General features: G+C 50.6%; 1 protein-coding gene across 1 annotated transcript in view; it reads right to left on the bottom strand.

Moving 5' to 3' along the window:
* The window catches only part of STARD8 (StAR related lipid transfer domain containing 8), a 69,352-nt gene extending 56,525 nt beyond the window's left edge, over window positions 1–12,827 (bottom strand). Inside the window, exon 1 of the mRNA XM_019753600.2 lies at window positions 12,598–12,827. Coding sequence (XP_019609159.2) covers window positions 12,598–12,642 — 45 coding nt within the window. The 5' untranslated portion in view covers window positions 12,643–12,827. The remainder of the gene's footprint in view (window positions 1–12,597) is intronic.
* Window positions 12,828–13,841: the final 1,014 nt, after the last annotated feature.

Raw genomic sequence — 13,841 nt, 5'->3', positions numbered from 1 at the left:
TTCCACCTCTGCACGTTTGCCCCTAGGAGACCAACTCAAAGGAGGCTAAGTCAGTAACTGGACATCCACCTCACCTGGGAGGAAGGCTGTCACACCGCCTCGCTTGCTCAGGCTGGAATGTCACAAGGTGTCTGGACACAGTCTGAGGTTTTGTATCTGGTTCTCTCATTTGTAACATTCTTTTTTTTTTTTTTTTTTTTTGGTTTTTTTTTTTTTAATTAAATTTATTGCGGTGACAATTGTCAGTAAAATTACATAGATTTCAGGTGTACAATTCTGCATCACATCATCTATAAATCCCATTGTGTGTTCTTCACCCAGATTCAGTTCTCCTTCCATCACCATATATTCGATCCCCCCCATCCTCATATCCCACCCCCCACCCCCCACCGCCGTTACCCTCTGGCAACCACCAAACTATTGTCCGTGCCCATGAGTTTCTCTTTCCCATTTGTTTGTCCTGTTCCCTTGCTGCCTTTGGTTTATATACCACATATCAGTGAAATCATACGGTTCTCTGCTTTTTCTGTCTGACTTGTTTCGCTCAGCATTACTCTCTCAAGATCCATCCATGTTGTCACAAATGTTCCTATATCATCTTTTCTTACCGCCGAATAGTATTCCATTGTGTATATATACCACAACTTCTTTATCCATTCATCTATCGAAGGACGGTGGCCAAGACATGGAAACAACCAAAATGTAACATTCTTTTGTCTCTTCATTTTGCTTGACTCTCTGCCTTGGTTTCTGTGCATTAGATGAGACTAGCTCTGCCAGTCTTGTGAAGGAGTGGCCTCATGTAGGAGGTGAACCTTGTCATTCAACCCTGCCCTAGCTCTTGGTTGTCCCTCAACCCTTTGGGATTGTCCTAGCAGCCTATTGTATTTTCAATAGCTCCCAGAAGAACGAGAAGGATCTCAGTCAGCACCTAGATGCAGGCTGATTGGAGGCCAGACGCTTGGGCAGCAGCTTTTAAAGTATGCAGATACCTACAGTCCTGTGGGCCCACCCTGGGGTAAACCAGATGGTCTGGAAGTGTCCCCTAGGTACCTGAGGCAGTTGAAAAAATCAGGGCTCCAGACCAGTATACAAAGATGCCATCCCCAAAAGGGACAACTCGAAAAAATCAGGATGAGGTAGAGTGCTAGGGCAGGAGAAACAGGGGGATTGCTTTAGAAGGAGTGGTCAGAAGGGGTCTCTCAGAGGAGCGGAACGTTGAGCAGAGGCCTGAATCACAAGAAGGGCCAGCAATGTGACAATAGGGGTGTAGAACCTTCCAGGCAGAGGTTGAAGAGAAAGGCAGGGGCCAAATTCTGCAGGGCTTTGAAGGCCAGGGTGAGGGTTTTGGCTTTGATTCAAGTGACAGTAAGTTGCCAGCGGAGGGTGCAGTGCAGGAGAATGACAAGATCTGATTTCCACCTTAGGAAGCTCACTCTGGCTGCTGTGTGGGGGATGGGCTGTGGCGCTGGAGTAGAAGCAGGAGTCTCTTAGGAGGCTTTTGCAGTAGTTCAGATAAGCAAAGTCGGTCGCTTGGGCTAAAGTAGTAGTGGTAGAAACGTTAATTCAACAGTTAAGAAGGAAAGAAAGGGTTCTTCTTAGAGATAGAAGGGTCTTCACGCCTATTCTCCTGCCTTTATGCGGCCAGCTTCTAAACCAACAGAAAGGTTATCAGGAAAAGAGTTTGCCACAGTTTTTGTAATTAATCTCTCTTACCCCATGAACAATGATTGCCACACCAGGTGCAGACAACAATGATTTTTAATCCTAGGAGATTAGGTTCAGTCCTAGATCACCCTCAAATGACTAAAGGTCAGAGCCACCCTTGTAGACCACAAGACGACATGGTGAATGTTCAACCTACAATTGGCTCCAGGAGAGAGGAGGGGTAGGATGTGACCCCCGGGTGTTCATTGACAAGGCCCTTGAGAGATGTTAGTGTGGGGGAAATGGAAAATTCTGGAATGAGATTGATGTGAAAATAGGAGAAAGACCAATCAAGAGAGACAGCTGTGAAATTACAGCTGTCTACAGAGTTACAAAGTGGACCTATTTTGAATTAAGCAAGTCAATATAATTCTCCGTGGTCAACAAAAGGGGAGTAAAAAGAAAGGACGAGGTAGTGGGAGAGAAGAAGGAAGCAGGCCGCTGTGTGGTCGTGGAAATTAGGAGATGAACTGACAGGTGGGACAGACTGCCACTCTGCAGTCCTCTTCCATTGATATTAAATTCCCTCCTCTCCCACCCTACCCCCCAACCCATCATAGGTATAACAGAATTAAAGATAGTTCAGGAGCTAGTTAGGCTTTAAATTGACACAGGGATTTACAGGTTACAAATAAGTGACTTTATTTGACTGTCACAAACAGTCTGCATGATAGGTTTTATTATCCTCATGTGACACATGAAGGAAATGAGGCCCGGAGAAGTGAAAAGACTTATCCTAGGTCACACAGTTAGTAAATGTCAGAACCAACTTTACACTTTAGGCCTATGAGGCTCCCATTTTTATGGCTTCCTATTCTTTTCTCTCTGTGGTCCAGGATTCCTTTGGACCCTGCTCCTGGCACTCTTTCAGTAACTGAGAGGGTCACAGGGAAAAATGAGGCATGATGTTTTGCATCGGACAGTTCTGCTACCAAGTAAGGGCTCTTTGTGTTTCCTAGTTGTAGAACATATTCTTGTTACGTGGGGGTTCTGAACCCAGGAGCCAGGAGTCCGACACTTACAGAGACAGCCATTCTGGAAGAAGACCAGGATTAGTGGTGACAGTCTTCCCATCCAGTGGGTCATTCATTCAGTCACTATCACCTTCCTCAGGGTCATTCCCTGTGTTGGATACTCAGGGGTTCCGCGAAATCAGGCATGTCCCCTGCCCTGGAGAAACTCACAACGGAGTTGGCGGTAGGGGTAGGCCACATGCAGAAAGCATCACAATTGCATGTAAGTGCTATGGGAAAGCATAAAGCCTTGGGGAACTGAGTGGGGGGAGTAAGTAGTTACTGGGCGTGCAGGTGTATTGTCACGAGGGCGTTCGTGAAGGAAGCAGCATTGGGACCAGGCCTTGAAGGATGTGTAGCATGGCAGGCAGAAGGAAGAGCAGAGAAAAGGGCAAGGAGGTGTGGACACGTGTGCTTTGAGGAACGGTGCATAGTCTGGCTACAGACAGAATACCAGACAGACAGGAAGAAATGAGTCTGGAGCAGCAGGTAGGGGCCAGATCACGAAGGACCCTGTTGGTCACATGAAGGAACTTGAACCTTATCCAGAGCTCAGTAGGGAGCCACTGAAGAGGCCTAAACAGAGGAGTAACAGAGTCAGATTTATATTTCAGACTGTTCCTCTGTGTGTTGAGTAAGGGGGGTGGGGGGTGGGAGATGAGGGTAAGGGGGATCGAATATATGGTGATGGAAGGAGAACTGACTCTGGGTGGTGAGCACACAATGGGATTTATAGATGATGTAATACAGAATTGTACACCTGAAATCTATGTAATTTTACTAACAATTGTCACCCCAATAAATTTTTAAAAATATTGTGAGGCACAAATTGTCCAGAGCATAACACTCTGAGTCTCTTTTCTGGCCTGTAAAGTCAACAGTTATGGTGCTGAAGTTTAATCAATCCCATAAAATGTTACTCAGAAAGTGGAAAAAAAAAAGAATAGATTGGGAATGGGGGTTGGAGAGGTTAGGCAAAACTAGAGATGGGGAGGCCAGAGCAGATCTGGGTGTGGTGGAGGGGGCAGGGACCGCAGGGGGTGGGGGGGCGGGTCTTCCTTTTGTAATGAATGTCGTGTGGACCTGTCGGGCTTGAGGGATTTGCGGAGCACCCACCCAGAGCAGTGGAGTAGGTGCTATGGTGGATCCCCACGAGCAGAGCTGCACGGAAGCACATCCCTGCCCTTCGGGAGCCTGGAGTCTAGGGGCAGATACAGTGGTCAGACAGAAAAAGACAGATCAGGAATTTCTGAGAGAAAAAGGGAATCATCTTGAAAGAGCGCAAAAGAGAGAGCCACAGCCAAAAGGGGGATGGCGACAGAAAGCTGCTTGCTGCGTGAGAAGTTGGGAGGTCTGAGAGGGGTGTCTCTGAGAGAAGCTGCAACTGCTACTGACAGGTTTTGTCCAGGCCTGAGGAGTCCCCGGCCATGCTTGCTGGATGGAGCTCGTTCTCCCCAGCATCCTCTCTGCTCAGCCTGCAGCCTGTCCGTGCAGCCCTTGGCCCTGCTATCTGTGGGCAAGCCTACAGAGATTTTCCTCCCTTCCTTGCCTACTTTCTCTGCTTTCCCCTTAGCTCCTGACCAGTGCATGGCCACAGGCCCAAGCCTGGGGCCAGTCACGAGAGCACGTTCTTCACATTCCTGCCTCCCCCAGCCCTCTCAGTTGAGCTACACACAGCCCTATTCAGTGCCTGACCCTCCCTTCCTCCAGAGTGGGCTCTCACCACCCCCAGGCCGAGCCCATGTTTTGCCAACACAGACTATGGCCACTGTGGGAAACGGGCTCCCTGGCCCCTCAAAAGCTGGCTCTTCTGTCTCTTGGGGTCTCTCTGCTGGGTGGGGGTGCAGTGGGTGTGGCCACTTGTGTGCGAACGAGTATGTGTGTGTGTTCTATGCACTCAGCCAGCCCCTCTAGGCTAGGCCTAGAATAGGGGCTGTGTTAGGCTGAACACACGGGTACACGAGACACAGGGTGGGTCTCTAGAGGAGCTCACAGCCCAAGGTAGAGACAGCCGGGTACATGGAGGCCAGTTTGTGGACTGGGGTTGGATTGAGCCTGCCACCAGGCCCTAAATTGGAGCACTGTGTCATGGTACCACTCTGAAGGCCCATGCCAGTGGCTTGCTGATAGTAGCATGCTGCGGCCCTGAGGGACACCAGTCTGTTCCCTGGAAAGGGCAGAGGACACCTGGTTTAGAGGAGGACCGGGTACACCACAGGCTGGGGCTTGACCGTGTACCTTTGACCAACTCTTTGCTGGGCTTCACACTTGTTTCTATAATCATAGGTGGGTCCCTGGCAATTCTCAACCTTCCATCACAAGGAAAAGGGGGAGGGACAGCCCCAGCCAGGAAAGGGTCATGGAAGAAAGGCCTTCTGCAAGATCTTTATAGAATGCAGAGTCTGGGAGCGCCTTTTCAGGAATCCCCAGAGGGTCTATCTCCTTTGTCCCCTCTCTGACAGTATGAGCTGTCCCTACTGGCTTGGAGAGTGGGGCCTCTCAGAAGGCCCGACCCCCTGCCTACCCACCAGGACTACCATGGTCTAATACCCACTCACCCACCCCGAAACACTATGTGACCTGCAGCCTCAGGAATGCTGATCTGCGTATCACTTTATAACTCACCTCAGAACAGAAAGTCCTGCTGCCTTGGACCCTTGGCACCTTAATTCCCTCCTGCCAGCCCTGGCATAGCCTTCTTTCCACCTCCCCCACTCCTCACTCCTCACCAGGCCCACAGGGCCGCTCCAGGCCCCACTCCTTGCCTTTGGGCCCACTGTCCTCCCCGCCTCCACAGCAGGGCCTCGGAGGAGGGCCAGGGAGCAGCTGCAAGCCCCAGGGGTTCTCCGGATAATCTCAGGAATGTCCTATCCCAAAGACGTGACTTTCCCACTGGCCCACAGGGACCCTCCTTCCTGCCCAGAGCTTGGGAGTCCTTCCAGGAGAGGGGCCTTGGACGGGTGAGCGCAGGAAGGGACTGGAGGGGAGCGAGACAGTGGCTCCAGGGTAGAATGGCACTCTTCTCCAGACTCTGAGCTGGTTTGGCCAGGGGAGAAGAGAGCAGGATAGGAGGAGTGACAACCACTCCCTGAGCCTCTGGGTCGTGACATCCATGTTTCCTACTGTCTTTTTACTTCCACAGGATGTCTCCAATTCTAGGCGCTCCCAGGCAGGTAAAATTTCTCTTTATGTTGGATGAGGAAACTGAGGGCACAAGCCATGGGCCCAGACTCACGCAGAGCAAGCCATCAGCCCTCCTCAAATGTAACTCACATGGTACCGAGCACCTACTGTGTGGCAGGTCCTTTCACATGTCAGTGTTTCCATCAATTATGAAGTACGGAATACTGTCCCTGTGTCCTGGATGAGGAAACTGAGGCCCAGAGAGGGAAAGAAGAGGCAGGAGCTGGGCTAGTAGATCAGGGTTCTACTTCCCGAAGCTCCTGTGCTATATCATTGTACCAGATTCTTCTCTCAAGCTCCCAGGGTGACCCAGGCCGGGGAGAGAGGAAAGGCCAGGGAAAGTCAGCTCACACCCATTTCCAGGGCCTCAAGCCCCATTCCCCAAGCGCAGGACTTCCTTTCCTCTGCCCCTTGGCAGACCCAGCCTTGGAACAACTGGTCCAACTGGACTCCAAGGTCCCTGGCCACAGCAGCAGCTCAGAGGTGGGCCAGAGGGGCGGGCTCAAGGAGTTCCACTGCCCCACGCCACTGTGAGACCTCTGACCCCACATGCCAGCCCAGGCCACCGGGCCTGCCGCTCCCTGTGATTGTTACTAGGGACTTGGCCTGGCTTCCAGAACTTTCCAAGCGTCCGGCTGTTCTCAGGCCCTAGGGGCCGCTGGGAGGACTGGCGTCCATCACAGGCTTGTTTCCCTGAGCCTAGGCGCCCCTCCCCTCCCCAAGGACCTTGAGTGGAAATCACTGACATTTTGGGAGCAGTTTTTTTTTTCACTTGGCCTGAAAGTTCAAAGAAGTATATATGAAATATAATAAGAGAAAAACCAGTCTAGCCCCCTCATTTTATAGGTGGAGAAACTGAGGCACAGATCACACAAACACAGTGATTAGAACATGGATTTTAGACCTAGATGACCTCAGTTTAAAATCCCAACTTTATCACTTAAGAGCTGTGTGACCTTGGATAAGTTTCCAAACCTTTCTGTGCTTTAGTAAAATGCGGATGATGGGAATAGTAGTACTTGCCTTGCAGAGTTATTACATGGGAAGGGCTTGGAGCAGTGTCTACCACATAGTCTGTGCTCTATGAATGCTAGCTAATATTAGTTCTAACTCTCTCTAGTGCTTTGGGGGGAAAAACAAGCCTGCTGTTTCCCATCTGCAGCCTCTCCCACCAGCCATATTGTCAGGTGCGTCCTCCGCCCTCCAGCAATCCCCACTCACATTGCTTTTGGCACCAAAGAAGGTAAAGGGAAAGTCACAATTTGTGTTCAAGACATAGGTCAGAGTCAAAGCTTGCTTCCCACTCCCATCTCACCTCCCCAGCTCTCCCAGTCCCCACAACAAACAGTGTCCACGCTCAGAGGATTCGAGCATACCGTACCTATTTTGCCAAGATGCACAACAGGGGGAGAGGGGCAAGCAAGCATCATGAGTAAACTCAGATCAGGCAAATTCTGGAGGTCCCCAGCCCCATCCCCAGGCTGGGCCTTGTCAAGAGAGCTCTAGCTGTGCTCCTACAGGAAGTGCCCTGGAGCCCAGTTTAGCCATCCTTTACGTGTAGGTCCTAGTTAGACTAAAATTGTTAACCTATCGGGACAGTTCCATACCCTGACACTTTCTGGACTGGGTTAGTCATACCCACGCACAGAGCATTGGGGGTTGTGAGTGTGAAAAATTTACGTTCTATCCACTAGATAGAAAGCTCCCACAGCCATTTGCTAGCCATTATCAACCCCAGGGCCTAACGCAATGCCGCTCATTCAGGAGGCCCTGAATGCATACGGCTTGCTTGAAGGAGTGAAGGGAGACACTCCTGAAGGCTATTCTCAGCCTAAGGAAACTCGCCATCGCCACTTCAGCCAAGATCAAAACGAATGAAGATCTCAACAGGCCTTGCCATCATTAGTTCAGCCTCATGAGGTAGGAATTCTAAGTTTCCCCAGTGTACAAGTAATAACAATGGTTAATGCTTGCTAACTATGTACCAGGTACTTTTCTAAGCCGTTTATACTCCTTTAAGCCTCGTCACAACTTTATTTAGCTCCATTTTACAGAGCAGGAAACTAAACCTCAGAGGACTGAAGGAACTTTCTCGGAAACACACAGCTAGCATGTTGTGGCTCAGATAGTAAAGGACTTGATGTCATGTCTTCTTACTCTAGAGATCCTAGTCTTTACACTGCATCAGGAGCTCCAAGGTTGAACTCCCACACAAAAATTCACAAGTCTCTCATTTTGGCCCATTCTCCCATCACCATCCACACACAATCTCAACATCCAGGGCAAGTCCCCTGACTCTGTGCCTCCTCCATCTCCTGTCCCAACCTTAGTCTTCCTCGAAGAAGCCTCCCTTCTCTTTCCCTCCATGGATAGTCCCTTCAGATTTCGATCCAACTGTACATCTGCTGTTGTCAGACTCGTACATACAGCATTTCATTGCCAACTCCACTAACTGTCATCCATCAGGAGAGGTGGCTTGCTCAAGACCGCTCAGCCTAGATGTGGCAGAGGGGGATATTGTGTCCAGGTCAGTCTGACTCCATGTCCAGTGCTCTTTCTGCCACACCAAGCTGCCCTCTGTTCTGAGCTGGAAACTCCTCCCAGAAACCTCCCTGGATCCCCCAGAAACTGACTGACCACTCTCTTTAAGTCCATCTGTGCCAATAACCTTATCACCAATGTTTGGTCATCATCTTGGTAGAGAGGACTTGCACATGGAATGTGGGAAGGGTATGCAGAGTATCTGAGGGTTTCTGTGTATTCCCACACGGCCCTGAATTCTCCATGTTCCCTCCTGCCTCTCCCACGGCAAACACACATTGCTGGGCAACAAGGGCAGAGGTCTGGAAAAGTGGAGATGTCCTGGAGGCTGGGAGTGGGGCTGCGGAATCACCGGTCATTGTCACAGTCTCACCCCATATCCTGCCAGGTTGATTCCGGGCAAAGACTGGGAAGCTGCGAGCTGGCCTGGGGCAGAGAGGGCCCAGGGTGTGAACAAACAGACATGAGGCTGTGTGCGGAGCGCATGCATGCACATGAATGAGCCTGTGGAGGGGATGCAAAAGCATGCACCTGTGTGCCCAGGTACCCAGGCAGCCACCTGAAAGTCCGACGCATGCTGTGGAAGCTCATGAACAGGAGAGAGTGCTGAGAATGTGTCCTTGGGTGAACGCAGGACAGCCCGCATGCACATACCTACTCGCTTGCGTGACTAAGTTTGTGAGGACAGTGACTCGGGACAAGCGTAGTGTCCCTGTGGGACCTCTAAAAGGCCAACCTTCCAGTTTACGAGGGACTTTTCCGTCCATAATTTCATTATCACGTGCGTGGATATGTGCACATGTGTGGCATGTGTCTAGATGCCCTACCTGAGTTTGCTTTTAGATTCTACCAGAGACAAGTGTGCGCAGATTTTACCACAGAACAAGTAGGGAGATTACGGTCCATTACCCAGACTGTGTGCAGATCCGGTTGTGTCCTGACTCCCTGTGTGACCTTGGGCACATCTTTTCCCCTCTTTGGGTCTTAGTTTGCTCATTGATAGTTTGGAGGGAGGAACACATGGCCTTTCCATCTCTGGTATTGTATGACTATCTACCTGTTAAAAGAGGAAAGAACTGAGGGAGTCATCTAGAGGTCATGGCAGAGATGGAGCTCCAGCCACATTCTCCACCTCCCAGGCCAATGCCCCCCAAGAACTGATATGCCCACCTGATAGAAGTGCTGGGAGGGGGCAAAAGGGCACATGGAAGAAATAGTCCTGTGTGTGTGTGTGTGTGTGTGTGTGTGTGTGTGTAAGGGTGAGGCTGGGGGCTGGGGACTCACCCATGTGTGTGGTTATACTGAGACACTACAGATGATACCTTCCTAGCCTGCTGGCCTCCAGAAGATACATCAGACACGTATGGAACTATTTACACGGGCTTCATCTCACATCCAAGCATCCTGTCCCTTGGCTGCCCCTAACCCACACCGCAGCTCAAAGCGGGCCTGGCCCCTGGCCTGGCCCTGTGCCACCATCCCAGTATCTATGGCTTCTGAGGAGTCACTCTTCAGCTCCCAAATGGGTCGCTCTGGTCCTAGTCTCAGGCAGGGCCAGAGTAGAGGGCTGTGACAAAAGAGCAGACATGACCTGAGATTTTAACCCTGGAGTAGCCAAACACTGCATAACCTTTATTCTTTGCTTTGGTGCCTTTGGTATACAATAAGGAAATCTGCTCCCAGCAAGTCATGTGTGTTGACCACCTACTCCATTGCATGCCCTTTAAAGACAAAGCCTCCCCAGATCCTCATGGCATCTCTGTGAGGCAGACACTGATTTTGCAGACAAGGAAACTGAGGCTCAGAGAGGACTCGCTCAAAGCATACAGCTAGTGTGCATGCATGCGTGTTGGGAGGGCGTGGGGTGGGATTTAGACCAAAGTTTCTCTGCTTCCTGCTCCATATGCTGTGGGAGGGCAGGGGCTCAGTTTCCTAGCAGGACCCCAGGAAGGTCGAATGAGGTGAGGTCAAAAGGCCCTTTCAGCCATGTCAGGCTCTGCCACAGCCATGCAACTGCTCACAAGAGATGACCTGGCTCAGAGAGGACAGGCAGCTCAGAGCAGCCCATGCCTTTCACAGAGCTTGCAAGCCCAGAAGGCCTGCCTGTCTGATGGGCCTGTCTGACGGGCCTGTCTGATGGTCCTCCTTGGAAAAGGAGACATGAAACCCAAGTGTGTGCGTGGGTCTGGCAGGCTGCCTCCTAGCCCCGAGATCTAGCCACGTGTTCATTCGCATCCACCACAGCCCTGTGTCCACATGCATGCTTCTGTATGACTACATAACTTTGTGTATGTGCCTGGGTCTGAGTACACCTGCTTGCTTGTGCGTGGGAGGGTATGCATTTGTGTGCATGTGTGCCTACTTCTCTATGCGCATGCAGGTATATGTGAGGCTCTATGCTTGTGGCTGTACACTGTCTGCGTGTGCATATGCATTTGCATGTGTGTGTGTGTAGCTGAGCGTGTGCACAAATACGTGTACATTCTGTGTTTGTGGACACGTACATGAGTGAATGAGTGTGTATGTGTGCTGGTGTCTGGGACCTGGGATAGACGTCTCTGGCCTTTCTTGTGGCTTTCCTACCCCAACAAGTTCTAAAGGGTTGGCATGGGCTGGGAGTGTTTGCTGGCAGTCTGAAAGATTGGGGTAATTCTCACAAAGGGATTTAAATCCATGCCAGGCTCCCAGAGTGGTTCGCCAGGTAGTGGACAGGAGTGCTAAATAGGTGTCAAACTTCTCCGGCACTTTCACGTCCCCCTTTCCCTGTCCTCACCCTTAGCTCCATCTCTCAGCATCTCCTCCCCACCGTCCTGGCCTCCACCTCACCATGTGGACCCTTCCCCACTGCCCCCACCTGAGACTGCTGGGATGCTTAGAAAAATCCATTTCATTACATCCTTCCTTTACTAAAATCCCCCCACCCCCTGACACAACAGCCTCCAGACTTTGGAATTTCGTGGATGAGGAAGACGATATTTAGATAAATAGAGGACCAGTCAGTGTTTATTTCCCTGAAGACAGATATTTTTTAAATCTCTCACTCTTATTTCATAAAAGAAAGAGTACTTGAACCCCACCTCCTCACAAAGGACATAATAATCTGTAAATAAAGAATAGTCTTTTGAGTTGAATTAACTTAACTTTCTGAAAACTGCACTCTATTATCCCCACTTTTCTCTCATTTCACTGCAAATGAGTGAAAATCTCATTTGGGACCCCCTCCATGTGAGGACCACGAACCTGCGGATCAATTCCAAACCCTCTGGGTTCTTCTCTCCCCTTAAACCCTGCGCTTGATGCCGACATGAAACCAGCCCTTTTCCCAACTCACCACCACTTAGAAAAACAATGGCTTATGAGATTATCACCAGAGTTAATGAAAGTGCCTACGTCTGGTACACAGAGGATATTAAATAAATATCATTTCCTTGATTCTTGAGAGCAGAAGTCGTGCCCTACACAGATTGTAGGTCCTGCTATACCCCTGTACTCATGTCCGTGACATAGTAGGTATGCAACAAATATTTAGTAAGCAACCAACTATCTAGCATGGTGTCTGCCATATACATGTAGTAGGTGATTGATAAAGATTTGTCACTCTTCTTACCTCCTCTTTGAAGACAGAAACCATGTCCCTTTTTGCCTTTGTGTAACTCCTATGGTGCTAGCACAGAGTAGGTGCTTGTATGTTAATGGAAATTAGCAATAATAATCATAGTAATAGTTATCATCATACTATGGATGCTACACGTACACGCTGGGAATTTGACACACATTATCTGTTATATTTGCAAACATTGAATATACAAATAAATAACACCAACCCCATTACCCTATGAAGTTACTGTCACTATTGTTTTCATTGTAAAGCTGAGGAAACTGGGGCTTTAAGAACTTTGCCTTGGTGGCAAGGCCGTGGAAGCAACAGAGGCAAGCTTTATGAAAAGGAGCCAGTTAGCCTACTTAATTTCATGGGAAAGCAGCGGAAAGTCACAGTGCTAGTTAAATGACAAAGGTGGGACTCAAACCCAAGCCTAGCTAGTGCCAAGGCGGTCTCAGAAGACCATCTGCATTGCAGCTAACATGCAGTGGTCCCCAGCTGCCTCCCTTCCCCCTGAGCAGTGGGGTGGGCTGAGTCTGGACAGCCACTTACCTTCACTTTCCTGAAGCAAGCCCAGAAAACGTCCAGCAGAGGCATGGTGGGGCACAGGGAGCTGGCAGGGCCCTGCACAGCTCTGCTGGGCACAGGACTCTCCCTGTCTAGGGACTAGGATAGAGGGGACCCGGCAGCCCCGGTCCTGCACTCCATCAGCCGGCACTGCACTGAGAGGGGAGAGGCAGAAAGCAGCGGCTGTCCCAGGCTCCGCTCTCTCCACTCCAGGCGCCTCCCGGAGGGCCGGCCAAGGGAGGGAAGGAGGGAGGGAGGGAGAGAGGGAGAGGCTAGCTAAGGAGGAGGGACAGGAGGCGGGTCACTGATTCAAACTCAGCACCGTTAACCAGTTGGCTGGGACTGGACAGCGGTGCCAATTGAAATTCTCTGAACATTACAGTTCCCAAGCTTCAAGTGTCCGGCCTGCCTGCTTGCTCACCCGCCAGTCCTGCCACCTGCATGCTGGCAAGCCTCCTGCTGAATGACACACCAGCTCTCCCTGGGGGCCTCTGGGTACAACGAAGACCACACAGAGGCTGTGGAAAGAGTGCCAAGAAAAAACGCCCGGAGAGGAGAGTCCTCAACCCAGGCAAGCCCCAGGCAGGTGTGAAGGCAGTCAGCAGACTGGAAAGCCGTGGCCTGAGGAAACCTTCTCAGACCGGAAGCTCTGGGCCCTGGGTCATGGGGCCATTCCTCAACCCTGCTCTAAAGTCAGGGATCGTGAGTCACTCTGGCACCTCGGGGAGTCCCCTTCCTTTCTGGGGCTCACTTTTCCTGGCTGTATACAGAGAGGCAGGGTTACAGGGCTCTAAGTTTCAAGTCTATTGTATGACTCCTGTTCGGGACTAAGGACAGGGCAAGTCTGGAGAATTCTCCACTCTGGACAACAATCGGAACTCCTCTCAGAAGTCCTGGGCTGCTCTGAGAATCCATAGAAGTGTGAGCCATCGAAGAGCGTTTCATCCATTCCTGTCTCAGGGCATCACGGCTCTCTCCCACCTCACATAGTACATGTCCATTTCTGAACACCTTCTGAGGAGATGATGTGTGCCCTCCTTTATCCACTCCCGTACTCAGAACCCTCCATATCCAGAAGTTTCGCCTAGTATCCGAAGCTGGACCTTCTGAGTGCACTGAAGGCAGTTCTTCCAGTGGAAACAGAACTAGCACTAGGCAGTTCTGGAGACTTTCTGGGCAGGAAGCCATTAAGAAGCAGTGACACAAGAAACAGCCATTAAGAAGCTCCT

Source organism: Rhinolophus sinicus, chromosome X (assembly GCF_036562045.2).
Source record: "Rhinolophus sinicus isolate RSC01 chromosome X, ASM3656204v1, whole genome shotgun sequence".
Taxonomy (NCBI): Eukaryota; Metazoa; Chordata; class Mammalia; order Chiroptera; family Rhinolophidae; genus Rhinolophus; species Rhinolophus sinicus.
Note: the sequence above shows the minus strand (reverse complement) of the source record. Positions and strands in the feature narration are given on the sequence as shown.